This window comes from Ornithorhynchus anatinus, chromosome 3 (assembly GCF_004115215.2).
Source record: "Ornithorhynchus anatinus isolate Pmale09 chromosome 3, mOrnAna1.pri.v4, whole genome shotgun sequence".
In the NCBI taxonomy this organism is placed as follows: domain Eukaryota; kingdom Metazoa; phylum Chordata; class Mammalia; order Monotremata; family Ornithorhynchidae; genus Ornithorhynchus; species Ornithorhynchus anatinus.
The window spans coordinates 107,622,014-107,648,142 of record NC_041730.1 but is presented as its reverse complement, the minus strand read 5'-3'; the positions used below and the strand labels follow the sequence as shown (position 1 = coordinate 107,648,142).

General features: G+C 41.5%; 1 protein-coding gene across 2 annotated transcripts in view; it reads left to right on the top strand.

Annotated features, from left to right (window-relative positions):
- Nucleotides 1–26,129, top strand: part of PRKG1 (protein kinase cGMP-dependent 1) — a 1,170,280-nt gene that overhangs the window by 1,010,581 nt on the left and 133,570 nt on the right. For both annotated transcript variants that reach the window (XM_029061208.2, XM_029061209.1), the window contains one exon: nucleotides 25,299–25,373. In XM_029061208.2, coding sequence (XP_028917041.1) covers nucleotides 25,299–25,373 — 75 coding nt within the window. The remainder of the gene's footprint in view (nucleotides 1–25,298; nucleotides 25,374–26,129) is intronic.

The following is a 26,129-nucleotide window of genomic DNA, read 5'->3' as shown; positions in this document are numbered from 1 at the left end:
CTTACCATAGTTATTTGAGATGGGGAAGTCGTAGGACAGACCTAAAATGTGTGTTCCAGATCAGTGCAACTAACTCAGAGTAGGTGATGAATTTGAGGACACTCCCTCCCCTACTACTCCCCTCAATGCCCTCTCCCCCCGCACAGCTTCAGCCAGAGGTGGCCTGTGGAACCCCTGCTCCATCATGGGGAAACCTCTCTTCTTCCTTGACCTGTTCCTGATTCAGTCACTCTTTCTCCTCTCCACCACTGAAACCTGGTTTCCCCAGATGACACAGCCTCCCCTGCTGCTCTCTCCAGAAGGGGCCTCATCTTCTCCAATTCCCCAGACACACTGGAGAAGGAGAAAGTGTTGGCTTCCATCTTGCACCTCACTGCCACTTTCTCACATTCCCTCTCCCCCGTCCCTTTCTTTTTCTTCATTTGAAGCCCATATCATCCGCCTCTACCACCAACTCCTGATTCCTCAGGTCCCACCTCCAACTTCTGGGACCATTCTGATCGCTTTCTTATATACCTTCTCTCTTTCTCTATGCCTACATTGATCCTTGGGGACTTCAACATCCATATAGATGTTCCTGATGACCCTTCTGCTGACCACTTTCTATCACTCCTCAGCTCCATTGACCTCCTCCTCCACCCACTTCACCCATTCACCAACTTGGACACACACTCGATCTTATCATCTCTAGCCACTGTGCAATCTCTACCCACAACAACTCTAAAATCCCTCTATCCAACCACAATCCCCTCACTTGCCTCCTCACCCACACCCCTCCTCCCTATATATCTGTACTTTTCCCCAACAGAGATCTCCAATCTTTTGACTCTATCCAATTTTCTCTAAACTTTTGACCCCATTTAGCTACCATCCCCAAACTACCTTCCCTTGATGACCGAATTAATGCTCTAAACACCACCTCCTCTACTGGTGTAGTGGTTAGGTCATGGCCCAGGAAGTCAGAAGGTCATGAGTTCTAATCCTGGCTCTGCCACTTGTCTGCTGTGTGACCTTGAGCAAGTCACGTAACTTTTCTTTACCTGAATTATCTCATCTGTAAAATGGGGATTTAGACTGTAAGCCCCACGTGGGACAGGGACTGTGACCAACCCATTTGCTTGTATCTACCACAGGGCTTAGTATAGTGCCTGGCTCACAGAAAGTACTTAACGGACACTATTATTGTTATTATTATTGTTATTATTACTGACCTTAACTCACTCCCTCTCCTATCCCTTCATCAGTCTCATACCACTAAGCCACAGCCATGGATCCCCTGCACAGTCTACCTCCTTGGTTCATATGCACAGTTGCAGAGTGCTGCTGGCAGAAATCTAAATATCAGGCTGACTCCCTCCATTTCAAGTTTATCTTTGCATGCTTTAAATCAGCTCTCTTCTCTGCCTGGCAAAATTATTTCTCCACCCTCACTGACACCCATGCCCATCACCTTCGCCAGTAGTTCCACACATTTAACTTCCTTCTCAGGTGACCTGTCCCTTCGCCTCCCCATTCTCTTGCCCTCGGTGATCTGGCCACCTACTTTATTAAGAAAATTGACACTATCAGGCATCAGTTCCCTAAAATGTCCCCTGCCCCTCCTCAGTCCCTTTCTCCTCCCATTCCCTCTTCAACTCTCCCATCTTTCCCAGCAATTTCTCCAGAGGACATCTCCTGCTTTCTCTCAAAATCCACACTCATTTCACCTTCACATCCGACCCCATTTCTTCGCACCTTATCAAAACACTTTCCCCCTTCCTTCTTCCCTCCTTAACAGCCATCTTCAACTGTTCATTCTCCAATGGCTGCTTCCTCACTGCTGTCAAACTTCCCCTTGTCTTTTCTATCCTTAAATAAATCCTCCCTTCACTTATTGTCCCATTTTCCTCCTACCATTCCTCTCTGGAACTCCTTGAGCGAGTTGTCTACACCCACTGTCTCAAATTCCTCTCTTCCAAATCTCTCCTTGACCCCTTCCAATCTGGCTTCCACCCCCTTCACTCCACAGAAACTGCCCTCTGAAATGTCACCAAAGATCTCCTTCTTGCCATATATCCAATGGCCATGTCCTAATCCTCCTTGACCTCTCAGCTGCCTTCCAAACTGTGGACCTCCCAGTTCTCCTGGAAACATTATCCAACCTTGGCTGCCCTGATACTATGCTCTCCTGGTTCTTCTCTTATCTCTCTGGCTAATTCTTTTCAAAGTCCTTTGTGGACTCCTCCTTTACCTCCTACCCCTACCTCTGGAGATCCCTTAAGGTCCCTCAGGGTTCTGGGTTCCCTTTTCTTCTCCATCTGCACACACTTTCTTGAAGAGCTCATTCACTCCATAGTTTCTGCTACAACCTCTATGCAGATTATAACCAAATCTACATCTCTAGCCCTCATCTCTCTCTCTCTCTCTCTGCAGTCTCACATTTCCTCCTGCTTTCAAGACATCTTTTCTTGATTGTGCTCCCATCTCCTCAAATTTAACATGTCCAAACAGAAGTCCTTATTTTCCCAATCAAACCCTATCCTCCCCCTGCTGTCCTCCCCATCACTGTAGACAACACTACCACCCTTCCTGTATCACAAGTCCATAACCTTGGTGCTATCCTTGACTCCTCACTTAACCCACATATTCAATCCATCACTAAATCCTGTCGGTCCCACCTGCTAAAATCCACCCTTTCCTCTCCGTCGAAACTGCTACTATATTAATACAATCACTCATCCTATCACGCCTGGATTAGTGCATCAACCTCCTTGCTGTCCTTCTAGCCTCCTGTCTCTCCCCACTCTCCAGTCCATATTTCTCTCTGCTTCCCGGATTATTTTTCTACAAAAACATTCATGACATGTCACCCCACTCCTCAAAAAACTCCCATAGTTGTCCATCACTTCCACATCAAATGAAAACTCCTCATCTTTAATAATAATAATGCTGGTATTAAGCGCTTACTATGTGCAAAGCACTGTTCTAAGTACTGGGGTAGACACAGGGGAATCAGGTTGTTCCACGTGGGGCTCACCGCCTTAATCCCCATTTTACAGATGAGGTAACTGAGGTGCAGAGAAGTTAAGTGACTTGCCCACAGTCACACAGCTGACAAGTGGCAGAACTGGGAGTCGAACCCATGACCTCTGACTCCAAAGCCCGGGCTCTTTCCACTGAGCCATGCTGCTTCTCTTGTCTTCAGAGCACTCAATCACCTTGCCCCCTCCTACCTCACCTCACTACTCTCCTACTACAACCCAGCCCACACACTTCACTCCTCTAATGCTAAGCTTTTCACTGTGCCTCAATCTAGCCTATCTTGCTGCTGACTCCTCACTCACTTCCATCCTGTGGCCTGGAACACCCTCCCTCCTCAAATCTGACAGACTATTACCCTCCCCCAATTCAAAGACTTATTGAAGGCACATCTCCTCCAAGAAACCTTCCCTGACTAAGCCCCCCTTTCCTCTTCTCCCACTCCTGTCTGCGTCACCCTGACTTGCTCCCTTTGTTCTTCCTTCGTCCCAGTCCCATAGCATTTATGTACAAATCTGTAATTCATTTATCTATATTAATATCTGTCTCCCCCTCTCTAAACTGTAAGCTCGTTATGTGCAGGGAACGTGTCTGTTTATTATTGTATTGTACTCTCCCAAGCACTTAGTACAGTGCTCCATCATTAGAAGCACTCAGTAAATACTAGTGCATACAATTTGCATAATCTGTAAAGTTTTCAACAATGCACCCCTTTCCATTCTCTTTTTCCCAACACTTCATTTTTTTTCATCTGTCCTCATCACTTCTAATTATTCAGTGAATAGCATTAATTGAGTGTCTGCTGTGTGCAGAACACTTAGAGTACCAAATTATTAGTGTATATGTGCCCTGTTCTTAAGGAACTCACAATCTAAAGGCAGAAACAGACAGCTAAATCCATTAGAGATAAGAGAATGCAATAAAGTAATGTAGACACACTTTATAGGATTTGTGAGAACCAAAGTATTCAAGTGGCTTGGAAGGACTGAAGTGGCAGTCAAGGGATATAGGGAGGCAAGACTAGATATTAATCAGAGAAGGTCTCTTGGAGTATATAGGATTTTAGAACAGATTTAAAGAAGGGGAGAGCTGTGGTCTGTTGGATGAGAAACAGCATGGCCTAGTGGAAAGAGAACGGATCTGGGAGTTTGAGGACCTGGAATCTAATTCCATCTCTGCCACTTGCCTGCTGTGTGACCATGGACAAGTCATTTAACTTCTCTGGGAGTCAGTTTCCTCATATGTAAAATGGGGATATAAGATCTGTTCTTCCTCCTTCTTAGACTGCCCCTTGTGGGATCTGTACTGCGTCTGACCTGATTATCTTATATCTTCCCCAGATTTTAGTACAGTGTTAGAAACTAAGTAAGCATTTAGAAAATATTATTATTACTATTGTTATTAATATTATAAGAAGGGGGAAGGAGTTCCAGGCATAGAGGAGGGCATGAGGAAGAAGGCAGTAGTAGGAGATACAAGAATGAGTAGGTTAGTTTGAGAGGAATGAAGACTGTAGCCGGGTAGTAGTGGGACAAAGCAGGGGATACTTAATAAGACAGTTGACCGTGTGATTTAAAGTCAACTGTTAGGAGGTTTTGCTTGATGCAGAGAGGTGTGGGTCACTGGAGAATTTTCAGGATCGGGAAGCATATTAAAAATTACATGTCCTTGAAGCAGATTCAAAGACTGGAGAGACTGGAAGCAGGGAGATTGGTGAGGCAACTGATGTGGTACTCAATCCTGATGATGATGATGATGGTGGTATTTGTTAAGCCCTTAATATGTGCCAAGGACTGTTCTAAGCTCTGGGGTAGATATAAGGTAATTAGGTTGTCCTATGTGAGGTTCACAGTCTTAATCTCCATTTTACAGATGAAGTAATTGAGGCACAGAGAAGTTAAGTGGCTTGCCCAAAGTAACACAGCTGATAAGTGGCAGGACTGGGATTAGAACCCACAACCTCTGACTCCCAAGCCCGGGCTCTTTCCATTAAGCCACACTGCTTCTCTAAGCCTGGACAGTACAAGTGTCTAAAATACCCTGGTGACCATTTTGAATAGGTAGAAGGAATGGATCCTGTAAATATGGAGGAAGAATGACAGACTAAATTTGTGGGTTGAAAGAAACAGTGGAGTCCAGGAAAATATCAAGGTTATGGGCTTGCAAAGCAAAGATGATAATAACATTGTTGACCAAGATGAGGAATTTAGGTGGAAGAAAACATTTTTGAGGGAAGATAAGGAGTGTGATTTTGCACATATTTGCTTGGAGTTCCAGCTGAAGATCCATGGAGAGATATATAGAAGCAGGGTGATGTAGTGGATAGAGAATGTGTTTGGGAGTCAGAAGGTCATGAATTCTAATCCTGGCTCCACTACATGTCAGTTCTGTGACCTTTGGCAAGTCTCTTCATTTCTCTGTGCCTCCATTACCTCATGTGTAAAATGGGGATTGAAACTGTGAATCACCTGCGTCAGGGACCCGATTTGCTTGTATCTCATCTGGTGCTTAGTATAGTACTTGGAACATAGTAAATGCTTAACAAATACCACAATTATTATTAGCAGTAGTATTATGTTCTGGAAGCAGGAAAAAATGTGGGATTTTAGAGGAGAGAGGTAAAGGTTGAGGGTAGATTTGGGAGGCAATTACATAGAGATGGTGTTGAAGCAATTGGAGCAAATGAACTACATAAGGGAGTGAGTGAAAAGAGATGGGGACTGAGCATACAGCCTTAAGGGACATCCACATTTAAAGGGTGAGAGGCAGAAAAAGAGCCAGGAAAAAGGGCTTAGAAGGATCAGCCAGAGAAATAAAAGGAGAACTAAGAGAAGACTGTCAGAAGAAAAACGGTTAGGTAGTGTTTCCAAGAGATGCAGTACAGCCTGGTGGGAAGAGGCTCAATCTGGGAGTCAGAAAACCTGAGTTCTAATCCCACCTAAACCACGTACCAGCTGTGTCATCTTGGGAAAAGTACCTCATTTCCTCAATTATAAAATGAGGATTCAATACCTGTTCTCCCTCTTTCATAGACCGTGAGCCCATTTGGGTCAGGGATGGTTTCTGACCTGATTAACTTGTATCTAGCACTTAGTGCTACCCTAACTCTTAGAACAATTTTTGACACATAGTAAGTGCTTAACAAACACCATTAAAAAATAAATAAGAGAAGGGATTGTTCACAGAATGGAGTTTGAAGAAGATTGAGACAGAGTAGATTCAATTAGATTTAGGAAGAAGGAAGTAATTAGTTACTTTGCTGAAAGTGGTCTTCGATGAAGTGATGGGAATGGAAATCAGATTTTAAAAGGGAATTTGAAGAGACAGAATGGAAACAGTGAGTGTATATTGCCTATTTGACCAATTTGGACAGGTAATAGAAAGAGAGAGAGAAGGGTTATTTCTGGTAGGTGTGGTCCAAAGAAGGATTTTTTTTTTTTTTTAGACAGAGATGTGTGAGTGTTTGAAGGCAGTGGGCAAGGAGCCATCAGAGAGTAAGCATTGGAATTGGCTATCAGAGAGGGAAGAAGTGTGGGTGCAAGTGTCTTGGGGAACTGAGAGGAGATGGGATCAGAAGGGCAGATGAAGAGGGTCATTTTGTGTGCCCTCAGGAACTTTATTGTAAAACTGCAGATAAGGATGTGAGAGGGGATGAATTGCTTGGGAAAGAGGTGGGAAGAATTTGGGGATCTCACATCTGATGGTTTCAATATTGTCCACAAAATAGTTGGCAAGTTCATCAGAGGGAAGAAAGAAAAGAAAGTGGGACACTGGTTGTTTGAGGAGGAAGTTAAAGGTCTAAAATAATTGGCGGGACAGTAGGCAAAGTAGTAGATGATGGAGAGGGAAGGAATTTTGCTAGGCAGGAGGGATTGCAGAGTTATAAAGTAAGTAAAAATAAATTATAAGTGGCCAAAGTCGACTTGGTGCCTGGATTTCTGTCAAACTTGTCACGAGTGCGAGAGCAGGATTGTACAAAGTGGACTCTGGAGGTAATCCAGGGCTTGGGGTTGGTGTGTGACATCAACAGAGGGACAAGAAGGTAAGGGAGTTGAGTTCAACAGAGAAGGTGCACTTGACAACATGGATTTTCTCATCAAGAGAGGGGAGGCTAGTTAGAAAGTCTAAAAGGGGAAAGATGGCCTGGGATCCTTGAAGGATGTCTAGAGATTAGAGGTCTTTTATGGGGAGAGAAACGTTCTGCAGGGAGACAAGTTGTGGGAAAGAAGACAGGCTAGGGAGTTGGGGACAGAGTGGGATTTCTGATCTGGGGAAGTTTGAAATGCAGATATGAGTACCCATCTCCCTCCTCTTGACTAAGATGTGCATGCTTGTCCCTTTTCCCACAAACTCAGCAAGATGCTCCCGCATCTCAGGCAGTTTTTGTTTTTTTAAGGGTCCCAATCACCAGAAAATTTTGTATTTTTATGATACATATCTCTTTGAAAACCAAAATCAGTCTATGGGGAAAACCTTAAAATTTCAAGAATGCTTCCACCAAAATTGGCATGGCTGATCATAAATAAATAAATGGTTGTATTTCTTAGGTGCTTACTAGGTGCAAAACACTGTTCTATGCACTGGGGGATACAAGGTGATCAAGTTGTCCCACGTGGGGCTCACAGTTTTACTCCCTATTTTAGAGATGAGGGAACTGAGGCCCAGAGAAGTGAAGTGACTTGCCCAAAGTCACACAGCTGACAAGTGGCAGAGTCAGAATTTGAACCCATGACCTCTTGCTAAAACGGAATTACACAAAGACACAGCCTATCTTTTTTGTCTTCCATTGCCTTTTTCAAACATGAATCAGTTTGTTCTCTGAATTATGAACTATTCTTTATGAATGATCATTTCCAAATAGCTAAATTAACCTGCCAAAAATTCGGATTCTTCTGACTCCATTATGATGTCACATTGATGGTCACGTGTGCACAATTTTAGCAGAACTAACTACTATTTTCTTGGCAATGCAATACCATTTTTGGCTTGATGAAATTCTGAGTACTGGACTCTCCAGTTAATATTTTCAATCCTCTTGGCCAATGAGAACTTCCTAGGTAGAATGAGCCAAAATAATTGTCCAGGCTTGGCTGAGGTGAACACGAATGGGTCAGAAGATCTATCTGTTGCCTGTCCTTCTGTGGAACATTTGATTTAAGAACTGCCAAAGGTATTTTTATCTCACTTCATGAAAAATGAAGCTTGCACTAATGGAATGGATTCTAAAATATCTACTGTATGACATTAAACCAGACAAAGGCTTATTTTCCACCCTATGTACTAAAATAGCAATATAAAAGAGACTTTAATGAAAAATGAAAATTGGACTTCATTTTGAGACTCTATTCTAATAGGAAGTTGTGATAGAAAATTATGCACACAAATCCAATTCATATTCATGATAATTACTATCATTAGCATTCTACATATCAGCCAATGATTAGATTCTTTAATGTTTAACCCTATTCATTCACTGATGCTCATTTAATTTCTATCAAGTCACTGCTTTAGAGACAGGTTTTGTGTTTTATTACCTTAAACTTTCAAATAATACTTTTACCTAATATATTTTCAGGTAATAAGCTTATTTAATTTTTCCTTGTATTAGGGACTGTGACCCTGAATAAGGGAAGATTAGCCTCAACCAAATTTCTATCTGGCTGCTTTGCTAGATGTGGGCTTTCTTCTTCTGCTAGCATAATAGTAAAAGTTCCCTCCTGTGCCTTGTGACACAGTGGACAGTCACCCTCTAAATCAGTCAATCAGTGGTATTTACTGAGTGCTTACTGTAGGTAGAGCACTGTATACAGTCTAATCCCCCGATTAGACTGTAAGCCCGTCAAACGGCAGGGACTGTCTCTATCTGTTGCCGACTTGTTCATTCCAAGCGCTTAGTACAGTGCTCTGCACATAGTAAGCGCTCAATAAAATACTATTGAATAATAATAATACTAAGCACCTGTCATTGAAACTAAAATTATAACTGTCAGCTACTCCATACAACAGTGAAACATACCAACAAAGCTCAAAATACATAAAAGCTGTTTTTCATTTTTCAATGATTTGGTCCAAACTTGTGCTGACAAATTAATTATAATGCCAAACTGTGAAAAGTGTGTCTTCCAAACTGCACTTGTAGAAGTATATATAGGTCAGGATTTGCCTCAGGTGTAGTTAACCTATATAGGGTTAATTTACGTTTCTTTGCAAAATTGAACAGAAATGTATCACCAATAAAAGGGTGATTCAAAAGGCTATCTTGCTTAAACAATCTTTATCACATCATAAGCACGCAAAGATTATCCCTTCAGGGCATTGTCATTAATAAACAATCAAGTATGAAACTGACTCCATACCCCTCAAACTGTTGTCACATAAAGGCCAGAATAGTCCAGAACTAGACCCAGAAAAGCAGTAAATGCTGATGTGTCAATTCTGGCTTGAATGATTATAGAGCAGATGTCTTTTATTGTGTTTGGTGCTGAGGTGACCCTTCTGGAGCAGGGCAAAAATCCCAGGAGATGTTGTGTGCCAAGGAATGGACTTGTCCCCAGCCCAGCCCCAAAATGAGTCTGTGGTCCGGGGCCCAGAGTGCAGTATATCAGGCAGCCAGGCAACTTAACCATCAACAGTGTTGTTGGCTACTCCCGGGACCTGACGTGGCTCTGGGTGTGTCCTGGAAGAACCTGAGGCTGCTCCAGGCTGGGGAATAAAAATACCAATCGTGATGATAATAATAATTGTGGTATTTGTTAAGTGCTTACTATTTGACAAGCACTGTTCTAAGTGCTGGATTAGATACAACATAATCAGGTCCCACATGGAGGTCTCAGTTTAAGTAGGAGGGAGGATAGGTATTAAGTCCCCATTTTGCAGATGAGAGAACTCCCAGGCCCATACTTTCTCCACTAGGCCATGCTGCACTCCCAATATCAGCTGAAGAATATCATGGAGAAGGCCGCTCAATCCCCTGTTATGGTAGTTTTCCCATCTAGAAGAATGCAACCAATGTCTTGGAGATCTGTGGAATACCCCTTGTCCTCCTTGGCTGCAGGATGGTCCAAAGAAGCTCTTGCTGCCACCGTGGTATTAAAGACCGTGTCTTGTCAGCCTACCCTCCCATCCCATAAAAACACCCAGTCTTTAAGCAGTGGAGTAGGTACCAGGGCATGAAATAAGACACAATACTGCCCCACATGGGGCTCACAATCTATCTTATCCCCATTTTACAGTTGAGGAAATCGAGTTCCAGAAAAGTGAAGTGACCAGCCCAAGATCTTAAAACTTAAAAGTGCTTCCACTCCACCTTCATTCTGATGCACTTTGATTTTGACTTTTCCCCCTGCCACAAACCTAACTAAATTTTCTCTACCAAGATTTATTCCCTAAAGCAGCCAAGAAAAATAAGTACTACACATTCACTCTCTTGCATTCCATGTCTCTCTCTCTCTTCCCATTGCAATCCCTCTCTCATCATCATCACTGATGATATTTCAAAACACAAAAGCACAAAGCATCATTATAGTGGAAAGAACATAGAAGTTAAAGTGTTTTAGTCCCAGTTTAGCCACTGGACTGCTTAGTGATCTTGAGTTAGTCATTTCACTTTTCTGGATCTCTTGTTTACTAAACGTAAAATAGGGATGATAGATTATGAGGAATCCCATGTGGAAAATGTACCATAGATGTTTCATAATCTGGAAACAAACCCCATGTTTAGCACATACTAAGAATTTTATAAGCTAAAATTAGTATTTAATTGCAAAGATCTTTGGAAAACACAACAGAATCAAAATGTATATTCCCTGCCCTCAAGGATCTGACACGCTAATGAAAGGAGACAGATTGACAAAAAGTATTCATATATAGTGTGAGCAGGAATAGTAAGGATAAAATTGGAAGTATACACATGTATCAAGATGAAATATACAGATCAAATATACAAATAAAAGTATATATAGGAACATAAATGCTCATGGACTATAATACCAGTTCTAAGGGTAGTGTTGAGTTGATGCAATAGGATTTTGTAAATTAATTGTGGAAAACTCTCTCCCACCCTCTCTTGCTCTCCACCTGTTCCTCTGCCCCTTCCTTCCTTCATCTATATCTCCTTTCTTCCCTCCCTCTCTTTTTTTTCTTCTCTCCCTACTTCCCCTGTTCATTTTAAGGAGATTTTAAAATCTGGTTTCAATGTTTGGAAAATGCATTCGGCAGTTTTCCAATCATGCTTTGATTATGGGTTTTTGTTTTTTTTCTGTAATATAGAAATCTCATTGTAGCAAAACCATGGAACATAGCTGATCACTGAGTAACTATCTCTCTTCAGAAAAGTGTTTTCACTTAATAATGCATGCATATTAATAATTCAAATTACTGCCTGCTGAGTCACTCCCACTGCAATATTCTTAAACGAATAAACTCCCTGGGATAATATGAAGAATCTTCGCCACCTGCACTCCTTAAGTATAACTAGTTCTTGTTTCTTTTACCAAGAGGGTTGTGTTTAAAAATTTAATATTCTTTTAACAAAAAGATGTTTCCAAGTCCTTGACAAAAGTTTGCAAGAGAACATATTTCTCGTTAGCTTTCCACTCATAACCGATTATCTAAAAAGTTGAAACAACTGATAATTAGCCTTGTCATGACAGAAAGGGCACAAACAACCCTAATTTATTATAGGCTCATGCTTAATAATTTCTTTTTCAATTTGATCCTTTTACTTGACAAATTGTCCGGGAAAGTTCAAGATATGTAAATAGCAACCTTTCTATAATGTATGAGATAATCATGCAGGCACAGGAAGACAAGAACCCATACAGGCTCATGCATTCAAGAGAGGAGGTGAGCAGGTCAGCTCCCAGAGGTGGTTGGTGTGCTAAACACATCTGGAAAGATGAATAGAAGGGGGAAGAGGTGTTGGGTAATAAATTAAGTGAGAGGAAAAGGAATTGGGTAGGGGAGAGGTTGAACACAGGCACTAGTTTCATAAGCTTAGTGTTTTTTCATCTCAGCCATTTATCTTGGCTCTGTAATTATGATTAGTTAGAAACTCCGTAACTCATTTCTCTCATCTGTGAAATACAGTAGTTCCCTTGGGAGCTGCAAAAGGGAAGTAGGCTCTCTCTGCCCTTCTCTCTTATTTTCCACTGGAAAGAGACTGCCACCTTTCTCAGGAGAGACTCACTATTGGAGCAGCAGCTGTTTGTGATGCCCAGGTCTCCATTATCACCCAGTATTCAACTTTAAATCACACTGAGACGAGGAAGCAGAACAGGGAGTTGAGTCTTAATACTGTTATGGGCTATATTGCTGATAGCACTTGTTTCAGCCTTACTTCTAGCCCAACTTCAGTCAGACTCCTCTGGAATGGCTCTATGCCTCTAGGTATCATAGGGGTGTCCAGGACTCAAGAATTAAAGAGCTGAAAACCTGAGGCACAACAAGGCTGAAAGCCATAGATCCAAAAATTCCTTTAATTGGAATGGTGAGTGGGCATTCTGGGGTAAGTGGTGGGGTTTGGGCAAGGGGCCAGCTAGACTTTGTCTTCTCCCTTTCCCATCCCTCGTCTCCCTTTTCCCCTCTCTCCTCACTTTTGTCCCCTCTCCACTCTCCAAAGTTTCAGCCAGCTGACTTTTTTTTTTGTTTGCACAAGGAGAGTGGTAGGAATACATGAAGTTAAGCTTTAAGGTGTTAGCTACATGATGTGGACAAAAAAGGACTTCTCCATCTCTAATCTGTAGTAGATTCCTTCCGGACAGGGGTCATATTTAACAATTGTATCATACTGTCCCAGCTGCTTAGTACAGTGTTCTAAATACAGTAAGCAGTTAGTTAATACCATTGATTGATTAATGCAAGTGCCAAAAGTGAGACACAGAGAGACAGAGAGGAAGAAAAGACCCCCAAATAAAAAGCCCTCCATCAAAGGTATTGGCTGCAGGCCAGGACATAAATATGAGATCCAAAAGCTAGTCCAGGAAATTCTCTACAATCCAGTGGACTTGCTGATTCAGGCATCCTGGAATACGTGCTAAAGTTGGACTAATACCATGGGCCTCTCAATCGAGAATCCTTAAAGGCACAATATTTGTGCAGGAATAGTGGTGGGAGAAAGGAGGAGATGGTTGGTTGAGTTTTGACTGGGATAATTGGGTACAAATGTATACATTCAGGTTGAAAGCTTTTCAAGAAATATGCCTGTTATGTAGAGACTTTGCAGAGTCAAGGCAAGTGTTTTCTAACAATTCTATACTGCTGTTCTCCAAACACTTTCCTCCCCACTGGTATGGATTATTAGTTTGATGTTGTTATAAATGAGACAAGGCAGGGGAGGCATGACTGGAGTCCTAGCAACATCAACCAAGCTGTAAAACCCCATGCCAAATATTGACCATTATGCCATTATCATCATCATCAACATCAATAGTAATTTTTAAGTGCTTGCTGTGTCAGAACGCTGTACTAAGCACTTGAGAGAATACAGTACAATAGAGTTGCTAGACACCTTCCCAGCCACATCAAGATTATAGCCTAGAGGGGAGATAGATATTAACAGAAATACATATAATATGGATATGAACATAAGTCCTCTGGAACTGAGGGAAAGATGAATAAAGGCTACAAGTCCAAGTGCAGAGGTGATGCAGAAAGAGGTGGGAAAAGAGGAAATGAGGGTTTAGTTGGAGAAGGCCTCTTGGGGACGATACAAGCTTTTAATAAGGCAGGATGTGAGTGAGGGGTCAGCAGAAGATAGACAAGATCAAGGTACAGTGAGTGGGTTGATGTTAGAAGAGTGAAGTGTGAGGGCTGGGTTGTAGTGGGAAATTAGGAAAGAAAGTTAGGAGGGGACAAGGTGATTGAGTGCTTTAAAGCCTATAGTAAAGAGTTTCTTTTTGATATGGAGTGGATGGGTAACCCTGTGGAAGTTCTTGAGGAGTGGGGAATCATGGACTGAATGGTTTTGTAGAAAAATAATCTGGGCAGTTTTGTAGAAAAATGATCTTGGCAGCAGAATGAAGCATGGACCGAAGTGGGAAGAGACAAGAGGGAGGAAGTCAGTAAGGAGGCTGATGTCATGAGGTGGGATAGGATAAGTGTTTGGATTAATGGGTTAACAGTTCTGATGGAGGGATAAGGGTGGATTTTAGTAATGCTGTGAGAGTTGAATTGACAGGATTTGGTGACAAATTGAATATGTGGGTTGAATGTGAGAGATGAGTCATGGATGATGTCAAGGTTACAGGCTCGCAGTAAAGAGAAGGTGGTGGTGCTGCCTACAGTGATGGAAAAGTTAGGCGAATGACAGGGTTTGGGTGGGAATATGAGTTCTGTGTTGAACATGTTTAGTTTGAGATGTTGACAGGACATCCAAGTAAACCTGTCCTGAAGGCAGGAAGAAATAAAAAAAGAACTTTAGGGAAGGAGAGGGATCAGAATTGGAGATGTAGGTTTGGGACACCCACATAGAGGTAGTAGTTGAAGCCACTGCAGGAAACTTCTCCAAGGGAGTGAGTGTAGATGAAGCATAGAAGGGGACACAGAACTAAACCTTGAGGAACTCCCGCAGTAAGGGAATGGGAGGTACAGGAAGAGTCCCCAAAAGAGATGGAGAATGAGCATCCAGAGAGAAATAGAAAGAGAACCAGTTGAGGATGATGTCAGGAGAGCCAAGGTTGGATAACGTTTCCAGGTGAAGGGTCTAGTTCACAGTATCAAAGGCAGCTGAGAGGTCGAGAAAGATTCAGATGGAATGGAAGTCACTGGAGTTGATGAGAAAAAGGTCATTGGTGACTTCAGTCATCAGCTTCTTCAGTTGCTGCAGCTTCTCCACCCTCCTCTCTGGAGAAAAAGGGGCTGAAGGGAGTCGTGGTGGATCAGCAGAGGAGGCATAGCCTCTCTGCCACATGACAGACCCCGGTGGTCAGGGGTAAGGAGAGTGGCTGAGCACTCTACACTGAATTGATAGAGACAATTACCATGACACTGAGAGAGTTGTTTGTCCTAGAGGATTCTATCTGTAGCTTTGTCTGTGTTTTCCCTATCATTGTACACTGAACTACTGAAATTAGTAGGAAATTCTGGCTTAGTCCTATAGATGTCACAGTCCATGAAAAAGTAGGCATCACTAGTCTTGTTTCCATAATTGTCTGAGGACTCCAGACATCACCACATCAACTGGTTTATAGGGAGAAGCTCAAAGTTTTGCCCAAACCTCATCCCTTTTCTATAACAGGAGTGCCATCCTCAGCCTCTTCTGTCTCTCCCCAAAGCTGCAGTTAAAAACAAAAACAAAAATCATGACTTTTTCTCTATATAAAACTATTGTGAATGGGCTTGCCAGTACATTCTACTGAGGGTCAGTCAATCTCAATGAAAACCAGTGGATGGTTGCACTGATTAAATATGAAAAGAGAATCAAGTTTCATAGAACTCCTTTGAGGGACTGCTTCTCCTTTTTAGTCATAAAGGGATGTATGTGTCTTGATACTCCACATGGCTAATATCCTGGATGAATGGCAAAGACCAGATGGAATGGAATAACTTGGATTCTGCTTCTTTAAAGTTCTTGCTCTGTGATTAGGTTCTTTTTTTGTCTTTAAATCTAAGTGTGTCAAGACCTTTTATTTTTTTTCCATTTGTGTCCTCATTATACCATCTTGCAAACTGGGACATCTGAAATATATTTTGCAGCATTTTAGCATGGCCTAGCGGTCTAAACATGGCATTTGAAATTAGAGACACTTCATTATAATTATAATTTTGCCTGCAATTTTAGAAAGCCATTAAAGTATGTCAGTTCTTTCTCTGTTATTTACTTAACATTCTCTCCAGTTTTTTTCTTGTTCATTTGATTTTTTTGGTATTTATTCATAGACAGACAATATTTGAGGGAAGGGAAAAGGAGAAACCCAAACATATTTTGAGTCAAAGTGTAATCTGGAAATAATACTATTAATAATAGTGTTTGTTAAGCACTTATGTGCAAAACACTGTATTTATGCATTATGTATTTGGTAGAGAAGAATATAATAAAATAATCATTGAGATGTTTGTTAAACACTTACAAATCATTATGTAAAGCACTCATTCAATAGATAGTATCAATTAGATACTAATTAGATACATTTCCTATCCCAAATGGGGCTCACAGTCTAATATGAAGGAGAACATTCATTGACTTAGTACAGTACAGCGCTTAGAACATTCAAGTGCTCAATAGAGTGCTCTGCACACAATATGTGCTCAATAAATATGATTGAATGAATGAATCCCCATTTTACAGATGAAACCAGGGCACAGAGAATCAATTAATGTCACTTACTGAGTGCTATGTGCAGAGTTCTGAACTAAGCACTCTGCACATAGCACTCAGTAAGTGACATTAATTCTCTAATGCCTTCTCAATCCAAGGCCCATGCTCTTTCCCCTAGACAATTTCTCTTCCCTCAAAGAGATGTTTATTTCCTATAAACCTTTTCTATTCACTAATGAATATACTTATATCTTCAAGGGTCCAAGGGTCCAATGTAGTGTTCTGCACATGTAAACACTCAAATCCTGAGGAGGAGGATAGTGATGATGATGATGCTTTTGACAAATGTCAGTTTTCATGAAATTGCTTCCCCTGAATCATCCTCAATTAGAAATAGGATATTAGGATGTAGAGGTCCCAAATTTTTCATAAGTTAATCTTTAAGGACTAATATTTAATAAATACTGAAGTCCAAAACCTAAAATGCATGTATAAACGAGTATTTGGACACAGCATCCTAATTTTTTCTATTTGTCTCCTACTTCTTATCCCTCAGCTCATGACTTTCTATCCCTTCTGCTCTAGATTCCCTTCCTCCTGTCCTGTCTGGTCCTATACTGTCCTTTCCTATACAGGCTGGTCCTGTCCTTTCTGGTCCTGCAGCATCCTCTCTACTTTCAGATCCTCCCAGAGGTACTACTAAATTGCCTGGAAAAAGAGGCACCATTCCCCAGTCAGTAGTGGTAGTAGTAAGGGTATTTATTAATATAATAAAATTATGGTATTTGTTAAGCGCTTACTATGTGCTGACCACTGTTCTAAGCACTGGGGTAGATACAGGGTAATCAGATTGTCCCACGTGGGGCTCATATTTTTTAATCCCCATTTTTACCGATGAGGTAACTGAGGCCAGAGAAGTTATATGATTTGCCCAAGGTCACACAGCAGACAGGTGGCAGAGGTGAATAAAGCACCCTTAATTCTGGTCTCCAGCTTCCTGGAGCTAAGAAATTGGCTCTGTGACTGGAGTCAGAGATCCAGGCCAGCTCCTGGAACAGCTCAGTCAGGCCAGGTGCACAACATGGCAAACTGGCATTCAATTTGCAGTCTGACTTAAATGGAAATGATTTTTTTCCCACTCTTTTGTCTTCCTATCACTTGAGACTAAACTGGTAGAGCAGTCAGAGTCAGCTTGCCTAGAACACAAGATCCCTCTCATTAAAGCATTAAAGAAAACTTCTGGATTGCTTTTTTTCAAAATAATCTCCAGTTTCAATTTGGCTTCTCTAACCACATTTTAACAAGGTAAGCCATTTAACACCAGCTGGGTTGATGTTCATATGTCTTAGTAAATGTTTTATTCTGTAATTGTACTGGGTGGGGTTAAGAGGGCTTTAGGGTATGTTTTTTTGGCCTATGTAACATCTTCAGCTACATCTTTTAAGAGGTCAAACTGGTCACTGAAGAGAGTCTCTGACTATAGACTCCTTTTAGCTCAGAAGAAGAAATGAAAGAATTGCAGGAGAGAGACAGAAACATTTTCTGGATTTGTGTCATAGATACAGCTTCATCTTCCAAACAAACCATGGGATTGAAATGGATTATTGATTTTAGCTTGAATTTTGCAAATATTGTTTGTTCTCCCTATGAGATATATTTCTGACTAGGGGCCTTTAATCTTGTCCCATTTACCTGCAATCTTAAATATTCTTATTGAGAAATTTTTCTCTTCACTGGACACTCTGTATCTGTTTCTATGGTACTTTACAATAAAACAGATTCTGAAACTGCCTAAGTGCTTTCAGATTAAGTTTATTATTAAGAAACAGCCTGGTTTAGTGGAAAGAGCACAGGTCCGGAAAACCAGGAACCTGGCTTCTAATCCCAACTCCACCACTTGGCTACTGTGTGACCTTGTGCAAGTCACTTAACTTCTCATGCTTAATTCTGTTGCATTGCACCCTTCTAAGGACTTAATACAATGTTCTGCACATCATAAGTGCTCAAGAAATACCATGGATTGATTGGTTCAGTTTCCTTTTCTGTTACCTGTTCTTCCTCCTGCTTAGACTCTGTACCCCATGAGTATCTAACCTGAACATCTGTGTCTGCACCAGTGCTTAGATCAGCGCTTGGCACATAAGTAAGGGGCTAACAAATACCTCTATCATTATTATAAGTGAGCAGGTTTCTCTCTGCATTTTTCTGTGTGCAAGTCACAAAAATGCAATCTAAAAAACACCCCCAAAAACAGGGTTAGTGCAGCTTCTAAAAGTCCCTGACTCCCAAGACTCATATCCTGAGAGAATCAGATGCAAGTCTCCTTAGAAGGAGCTAATGTTTCAGAAGAATCTGCCCTTTCTCCCACAGTTCTGCCATACTACATGCCCAATATTGAGAGCACTAATCTTCTGGCTACAGGGCCATCAGACAAAATAAAGACCCAGCAGCAGCAATCCCATCTGATCTGCCCCATGGAATTATGACTGAAAACATCTTCTGGGATTTCCAAAACCTTTCCCCAAGCTCATTGCCCTCCCCAGTACTGTCTTGGTTGGACTTAGAGAAGTCTTCTAAATACTATCAGACTGGTGGTGATCATGGTGATAGTAATAATCGTGGCTCAGTGGAAAGAGCATGGGCTCTGGAGTCATAGGTCATGAGTTCGAATCCCGCTCGGCCACTTGTCAGCTGTGTGACTGTGGGCAAGTCACTTAACTTCTCTGGGCCTCAGTTACCTCATCTGTAAAATGGGGATTAAGACTGTGAGCCCCATGTGGGACAACCTGATTCCCCTATGTCTACTCCAGCGCTTAGAACAGTGCTCGGCACATAGTAAGCGCTTAACAAATACCAACATTACATTAATAATGCTAATAAGAAAATAATGATAATAATGGTCCTTGTTAAGTGCTTACTATGTATCAAGCACTTTTTTAAGTGATGGAGTAGATAGTATCAATAAATCAATCAATGGAATTTATCGAGGGCTTACTATGTGCAGTTCACTGTCTTAAGCACAGGTATGTCAGAGAGGTGGTTAAGGATGCTGGCAGCCTCTGGGTATGGTCACACCACATCAGCCTGGCCAAAAGGCTGCTTAAGAAATAAATCCCTCAGCATTGCTTTCCTGTGTCCTGAGTTCAATTTATAGCATTTTTTTCAAATCATATTTGCCAAGTGCTTACTATGTGCCCGGCACTGTTCTAAATATTAGCGTAGACACAAGGTAAGCAGGTTGGACACAGTCCCTGTCCCACATGATCCTCAAAGTCTTAATCCCCATTTTATGCATGAGAGAACTGAGGCACAGAGACATGAAGTTAGTTGCCCAAAGTCACAGAGCACACGTGGCAAAATTGGGATTAGAACCCAGGTCCTTCTGACTCCAAGGCCCACGCTTTATCCACTAGGCTTTGCTGCTATTTCACCCAAATATTTAAGTTTCCAAGTCCCTTTACTTAGATTAAAAACTAACAGTTTAGCTGTTTAGGACGGAGGAGAAACATTCACTTTTTAAATGAAATTATAAAACTGCTGAGCTGTTAACCAGATATAGCCTCATCCAGAAAGTTCCATGAATTAATTAGTAAGGTAAAGAAAATGAACTTCTGGAAATCAGATTCAACATCATTAGGATAGTGGAAAAGAAAATCCAGTGTGGGGAAAAAATATTTAAGAGCAGAATCCAAGAAGGCTGGGTGTTCTTGCAAGAGGATATGCCTGTATCCATCATGGAAAAAGAGAGCTAGCAGTGATGTTGCTTAAATCTAGGACTGTGCAGGTATAAAAAAGCAATGGAAATACTATAAAATTAAGATTCAGGCCTGGATCCTAAAGGGAAGGACAAAGAAGTATCTATCCCTGTGATATAGAATAGAGCTTGGACCCATGAGTCAGAATGACCTGAGTTCTAATTTGCTACTTGACTGCTATGTTACCTCAGTCAAGTCACCTAACTTCTGTGTATCTCAGTTACCTCATCTTTAAAATTGGGATCAGGAAAAGGAAGAAAACACACTCCCTACTTCCTACCTCCTTCCCACCCCTGTAAGGAGGGACAACATGCTTCTAAGCAATGGCCAAGATGAGAAGCCTTTAAAAGACTTCTGGACATCTTCCTTTAAAAAAAATCAACAGGGATTAGGAACTCAGAGAGTACAACCTATAATGGATTTTAAAAACTACCTAGAATAGAGGATAAGGCATGGATCTGAGAAAGAAATGGGTCAAGAGAGATTTTAAAGTATACTTTGATCAGTGAGTATCCCAAGGATGCTTAGCATTTTGGGACATTTGAGATCTAGTAAGTTGATTTAGAATTCAGAAGCAGCATGGCCTAATGGAAAGAGCATAGGACTAGGAGTCAGGAACCTAGTTTCTAATTTCAGTTCCTCCACCTGTCTGCTGTGTGACTTTGGGCATGCCACTTAACTTCTCTCAGTTACCTCATCTGTAAAATGGGTATTAAGACTGGTAGATGGGGAATGTGGGACAGAGACTGTATCCAACCCAATTATCTTGTATCTACCCCAGCACTTAGTACAGTACCTGACACATAATAGGTGCTTGAAAAATGTCGTTGTAAAAAAAACCAAAAAAACTCATGGAGGGCAGAGTAAGAATACTAGGAAAAAAATGGGAAAAGCGGACCTTGGTATTTATAGGTAAGTCATCTTAATTTTGTTCAGAGAAGACAGTGACAAAATCATTGAACAATCAATGTGTTATCACTTAGAAAAATGCAACGTTCTGGGTGGCACCAACATGGCTTTGTGAAGAGTAAATTGGGTTTGACCAATTTAATTTCCTTCTGAAAGAGACTGACAGGCCATGTAGATAAGGGGGAAATGAAACTAATCTATTCTAGCCTTCAGTAAGGCTCAAGTCAGTAAGTTGACCGATCCTGTTAATCCTTTTCTGTTACCTTCAGGTTAAAACAGAACAAATCCTATTCTCTGCTACTATGTTTGGAGATTCATGAGGTATGGGATTTTTCTCTTTCTCTCCCTTCCTCCTTGGGAAGTAGGAAATAAGGAGTTTTCAAAATTCTACGTAGATGTGCATTTTGTAATTGCTAGAGGAAATGCAACTTCTTTCTTGAGCCATTTCATCTAAATCATCTATGAGCCATCATAACTGGTAAACCAGGAGAACCAGTGTAATACTAGTCCATAGTCAGTTCACTGGCATTAAGGCTGTGCTGGACAGGACATGAGAGAAGGATGGATGATGGAAGTTACTATGTGATGAATTAAAATTGGCACATAGAAATAGAGAGGACAAAGCAAGCATTTTCAAGACTTACTGAAGTTGCAAAGAATGTGGCCCAGCAGTGGACAGTTGGGAGACAACTGTGATGGACAAACTGGTTTGATATCAGCAGGTGGGTGTTCTCAAACCCTGAAGTTCAGGATGATTGAGAGACCAGGAACAGATTAGAAAACAAGGACCAAGTATTGTCCCTGGTGACAAACTCATCGTTCCACAAGGTACTTCTTTTCTGTGTACACAGTTTGAAGTGGATTGTCAGTCAGGTATAGGTCCTGTCTGACACCCTGTCTGGTGCTTCATCAAATCTTCAAATATGAAGGACAGGTACATATAGAGAGTGACAGAAATCCGGTGCCATGTTGATTCTTATATGGAGTGACAGGTAAAAATTCCATGCTACATTGATTCTTAAAAACACAGAACTCAGAAGGGCACTCAATGCTGAGTCAAGAGACTCACCCAAAAGGAAAAAGACAGGGCTGGGCATAGCAAGACAGGTTTCCATTTGCAAAAATCTGTCTAGGGCAGGTTTGGGGTTTCAGGACTTAGGGTGGACAAGTGAGAGTATTGTAGGAAGAACACACAGACAGTGGGTGGGTTAAGGATTTCAGAAACGGGTAAGGGTGGATGGGGGAACTGAGAGATGATGCAAGGGTGGAGATTTACGGAATTTTAAAAAAAACAAATTGGGATAGTTGTGTGGGAAGGAAGGATGAGACAGGTAAAAGGAAAAAAGCCTTACCTGGGAAACAGATGATAATTCCATCATCATTTGCATCAGGCATGCCTGCAGCTATAAAGAAAAGATACCCAACTTTCCTAGAACCAGTGACTTACTGTGAGCAAGCACACCATAAGTAGGTTGGTGTTAGAGTCAAGTGTGTTGGCTGCATTGTAATGAAAGAGGATTGAGGTAAATTAGAATAAAGCCATTGGTGAGGGGTTTCTGTGTGACACGGAGATGTCTTGGCAACCACTGGAGGTGCTTGAGGAATGGGGAGATATATCTAGAACAATATTCTAGGAAAACAGTGCAGGCAGCAGCAGCATTTGTTGAGCCAGTACTGTACTGGGGTACTGTACTAGAACCTTAAAGCATACCACAATTTATTTTAGATCTAGAAAAATACACAATCGATCAATCAATTGTATTTATTGGGCATTTACTTTGTGCAGAACACTGCACTAAGTGCTTGGGAGAGTACAGTACAAGAAAATTAATAATGAGCATAATTCACACCTTCAAAGACTTCACAATCTACTAGGGGAGATGCAGCAGAGACTGTCTGATCTGATTATTTTGTCTTTATACCAATGCTTAGGACAGTGTTTGGCCCAAACAAGTTTCTTAATAATTATTATAGCTGCAGCTACTAATCCCCTCTTAGGATCACACCTGGAGAGTTCCCAGTACTCTACCAGTCTCAGCTATGGGAGGGAGAGTCAAGCAGAGGCCTAACCATTCAGTTCCTAGTTTGGCCTGTGCCTAGCAAGTGGAAAGTAATCTGCTATGAGTCAAAACTCCCCCGTACTGGGCAGCAGCAGCATGGGAGAGAGTCGAGGTCACAGACTCAGGTTTACTGCGTGGAAGAAGGCAATGGTAAACCACTTCCATATTTTTACCAAGAAAACTCGGTGGATACACTACCAAAACGATTGCAGTTGGAGAGTGTGACGTTCTGAGAGAGATGTGTCCATGGAGTCGCTATGGGTCAGAGATGACTCGGCAGCTTAAGTCAAGTTACTAATATTAATACTATTACTACTGAAAATATCTACCAAAGTTATTAAAAAGAAGATTTTCACCAGATGGTCTCTATCATTATGAGGTAAGGACAAGCTGAAATGGGTTTAAATTTCAGCAGGAGAGAGTTCATTCAGCTAGACCTAAGAAGAATATCTTGACATGGAATTAGCTTAGGGAAGGTTGTGGAATCTCCTTCCCTGAGGCTCTTTATATGGGATTACCAACTCTCTTATCTTGTTTCTTAGACTGAGGGACAGGGAGGAGGTCCTGCCTGCTTAGCTTGTATCTACCCAGAGCAACAGTGTGGCCTAGTGGAAATAACTAGTGGGTCAGTTCTTGATCCCCTTCTGTTCTCCATCTATATTCACTCCCTTGGTGAAATTATTTTCTCCCATGGCTTCAACTATCATCTCTATACAGATGACACCCAGACCTACATCTCCTCCCTGCTTCTCTCTCCCTCCAGGCTTGTATCTCCTCCTGCCTTCAGGATATCTCCACCTGAATGTCTGTCTGCCACCTAAAACTCAACATGTCTAAGACTGAGCTCCTTTATCTTCCCTCCCAAACCCTGTCCTCTCCCTGAATTTCCCACCACTATGGATGGCACTACCACCCTTCCCATCTCACAAGCCTGCAATCTTGGTGTCAACCTTGACTCCACCCTTATTCACCTCACACATGCAATCCGTCACCAAAACCTGCCAGTCTCACCTTCACAACATCACCAAGATCTGCCCTTCCCTCTTTATCCAAACTGCTACCTTGTTGGTACAATCTCTCATCATATCCCGACTGGATTACTGCATCAACATCCTTTCTGTTCTCCCAACCTCCTTTCTCCACTTAAGTCTATACTTCATTCTGCTGCCCAGATTATCTTTCTACAGAAATACTGTGGACATGTCACCTCCTCCTCAAAAATCTCCAGTGGTTGCCCATCCACTTCCGTATCAAACACAAGCTGCTCACTATTGGCTTCAGAGCTCTCCATCACCTTGGCCCCTCCAACCTCACCTATCTTCTCTCCTTCTACACCCCAGCCTGCGCACTCTGCTCCTCTGCTGCTAACCTCCTCACTGAACCTCCTTCTCACCTGTCCCGTTGTCGACCCCTGGCCCACGTCCTACCTCTGGCCTGGAATGGCTTCCCTCCTCAGATCTGCCAAACTAGCTCTCTTCCCCCCTTCAAAGCCCTACTGAAAGCTCACCTCTTCCAGGAGGTTTTCCCAGACAAGCCCCCCTTTTCCTCTGCTCCTATTCCCCTCGCCATCACCCCTACTCCCTCTGCTCTACCCCCTCCCCATCCCACAACACTGGTGTATATGTTTACATATTTATTATTCTATTTTATTAATGATGTGTATATATCTATAATTCCATTTAATTTGATGCTATTGATGCATCTCTACTTGTTTGGTTTTATTGTCTGTCTTCCCTTTCTAGACTGTGAGCCCGTTGTTGGGTAGGGATTGTCTCTGTTGCCAAATTGTACTTTCCAAGCGCTTAGTACAGTGCTCTGTATACAGTAAATGCTCAATAAATACAACTAAATGAATGAATGAATTTGGGCCTGAGAGTCAGAGGATCTGGATTTTAATACTGGCTCCACCAACTGTCTGCTAAGTGGCCTTGGGTAAGCCATTTAACTTCTCTGTGCTTCAGTTCCCTCATCTGCAAAATGGGGATTCAATACCTGTTTTCCCTCTTACTTAGACTGTGAATCCCATGTGCGATCTGATTATATAGTTATAACCCAGAACTTAACACAGTGCTTGGCTTAACAAATACTACAATTGTTATTGCCCTAGGAGCCCTGCTTGGCACAGAGTATGTACTTAAAAATACTACAATTATTGTAAATTTTAAAAGGTATATCAGTTTATGAAGAGTTGATTTTCTAGGATCCTTTCTAACACTACATATGGGAGTCTGTGGACTGAGTTTTGTTTTAAATCACTGAGGGAAAAATCCTTTTTCTTACCAGTGCAATTTCTTTTCACAGCTCTTTCAAGCACTTAATTGGAGGGTTGGACGATGTTTCTAATAAGGCTTATGAGGATGCAGAAGCTAAAGCAAAGTAAGTGGCAACAAGTTATTTTATTATGAACCTGGATTAAGTGCCTATTTTGCAAACTGAAATGAAATTAAGGTATTTTAGACCACTTGACTGGGTTACATTTTTCAATGTGGAACATCAAATTGAAAAAAATTAATTGTAGAAGTAATCTTTTTATTTGAAAATGAATTATTAATGTCATATGATAAATGTCTTGAGATACATGCAGTAGTAAATATTCCCATCTGATTTTGAACTTGAAATGCACATTTTTTGCAAAGGAATAAAATTCCCAAAGGCCAAAGGATAGATAAAAATATTATCAAAGCAAGAAGTAACACAACATTCTCTTATCTCCAGTGAAAAATATTTTTGGGAAGAGACAGGTGTGAGAAAGACACGAGGCTATCTTTGAATGAGAAACAGTGAATGTTCATGAAGAAAGATTAGCACTCTCATCCCTTCATATCAGGGAATACATGTTTCCCAGAAGAGGACTTCTGGGTGCAGTAGATTTTCTTCTTCGTTAGGTCTGATACTCAGGGAAAATTATGCTGACTGCCCTGAGAAACCTTGCTCTCAACTGTACATGGTCATCCAAAAGCAGACCATTCCTGAAACCCTGTACCTATGCAGAGATAGCTGGACACTCTGAAGCTTGCAAACTTCCTGGCTCCACCCTTCTCTCCTTAGACCCACCCGCTTCAAATTATCTTCCCAGATGTTACTCCGCAATGATATAGCCCTTCATACTCTTGGAGGTAAAATTCTCCCTGA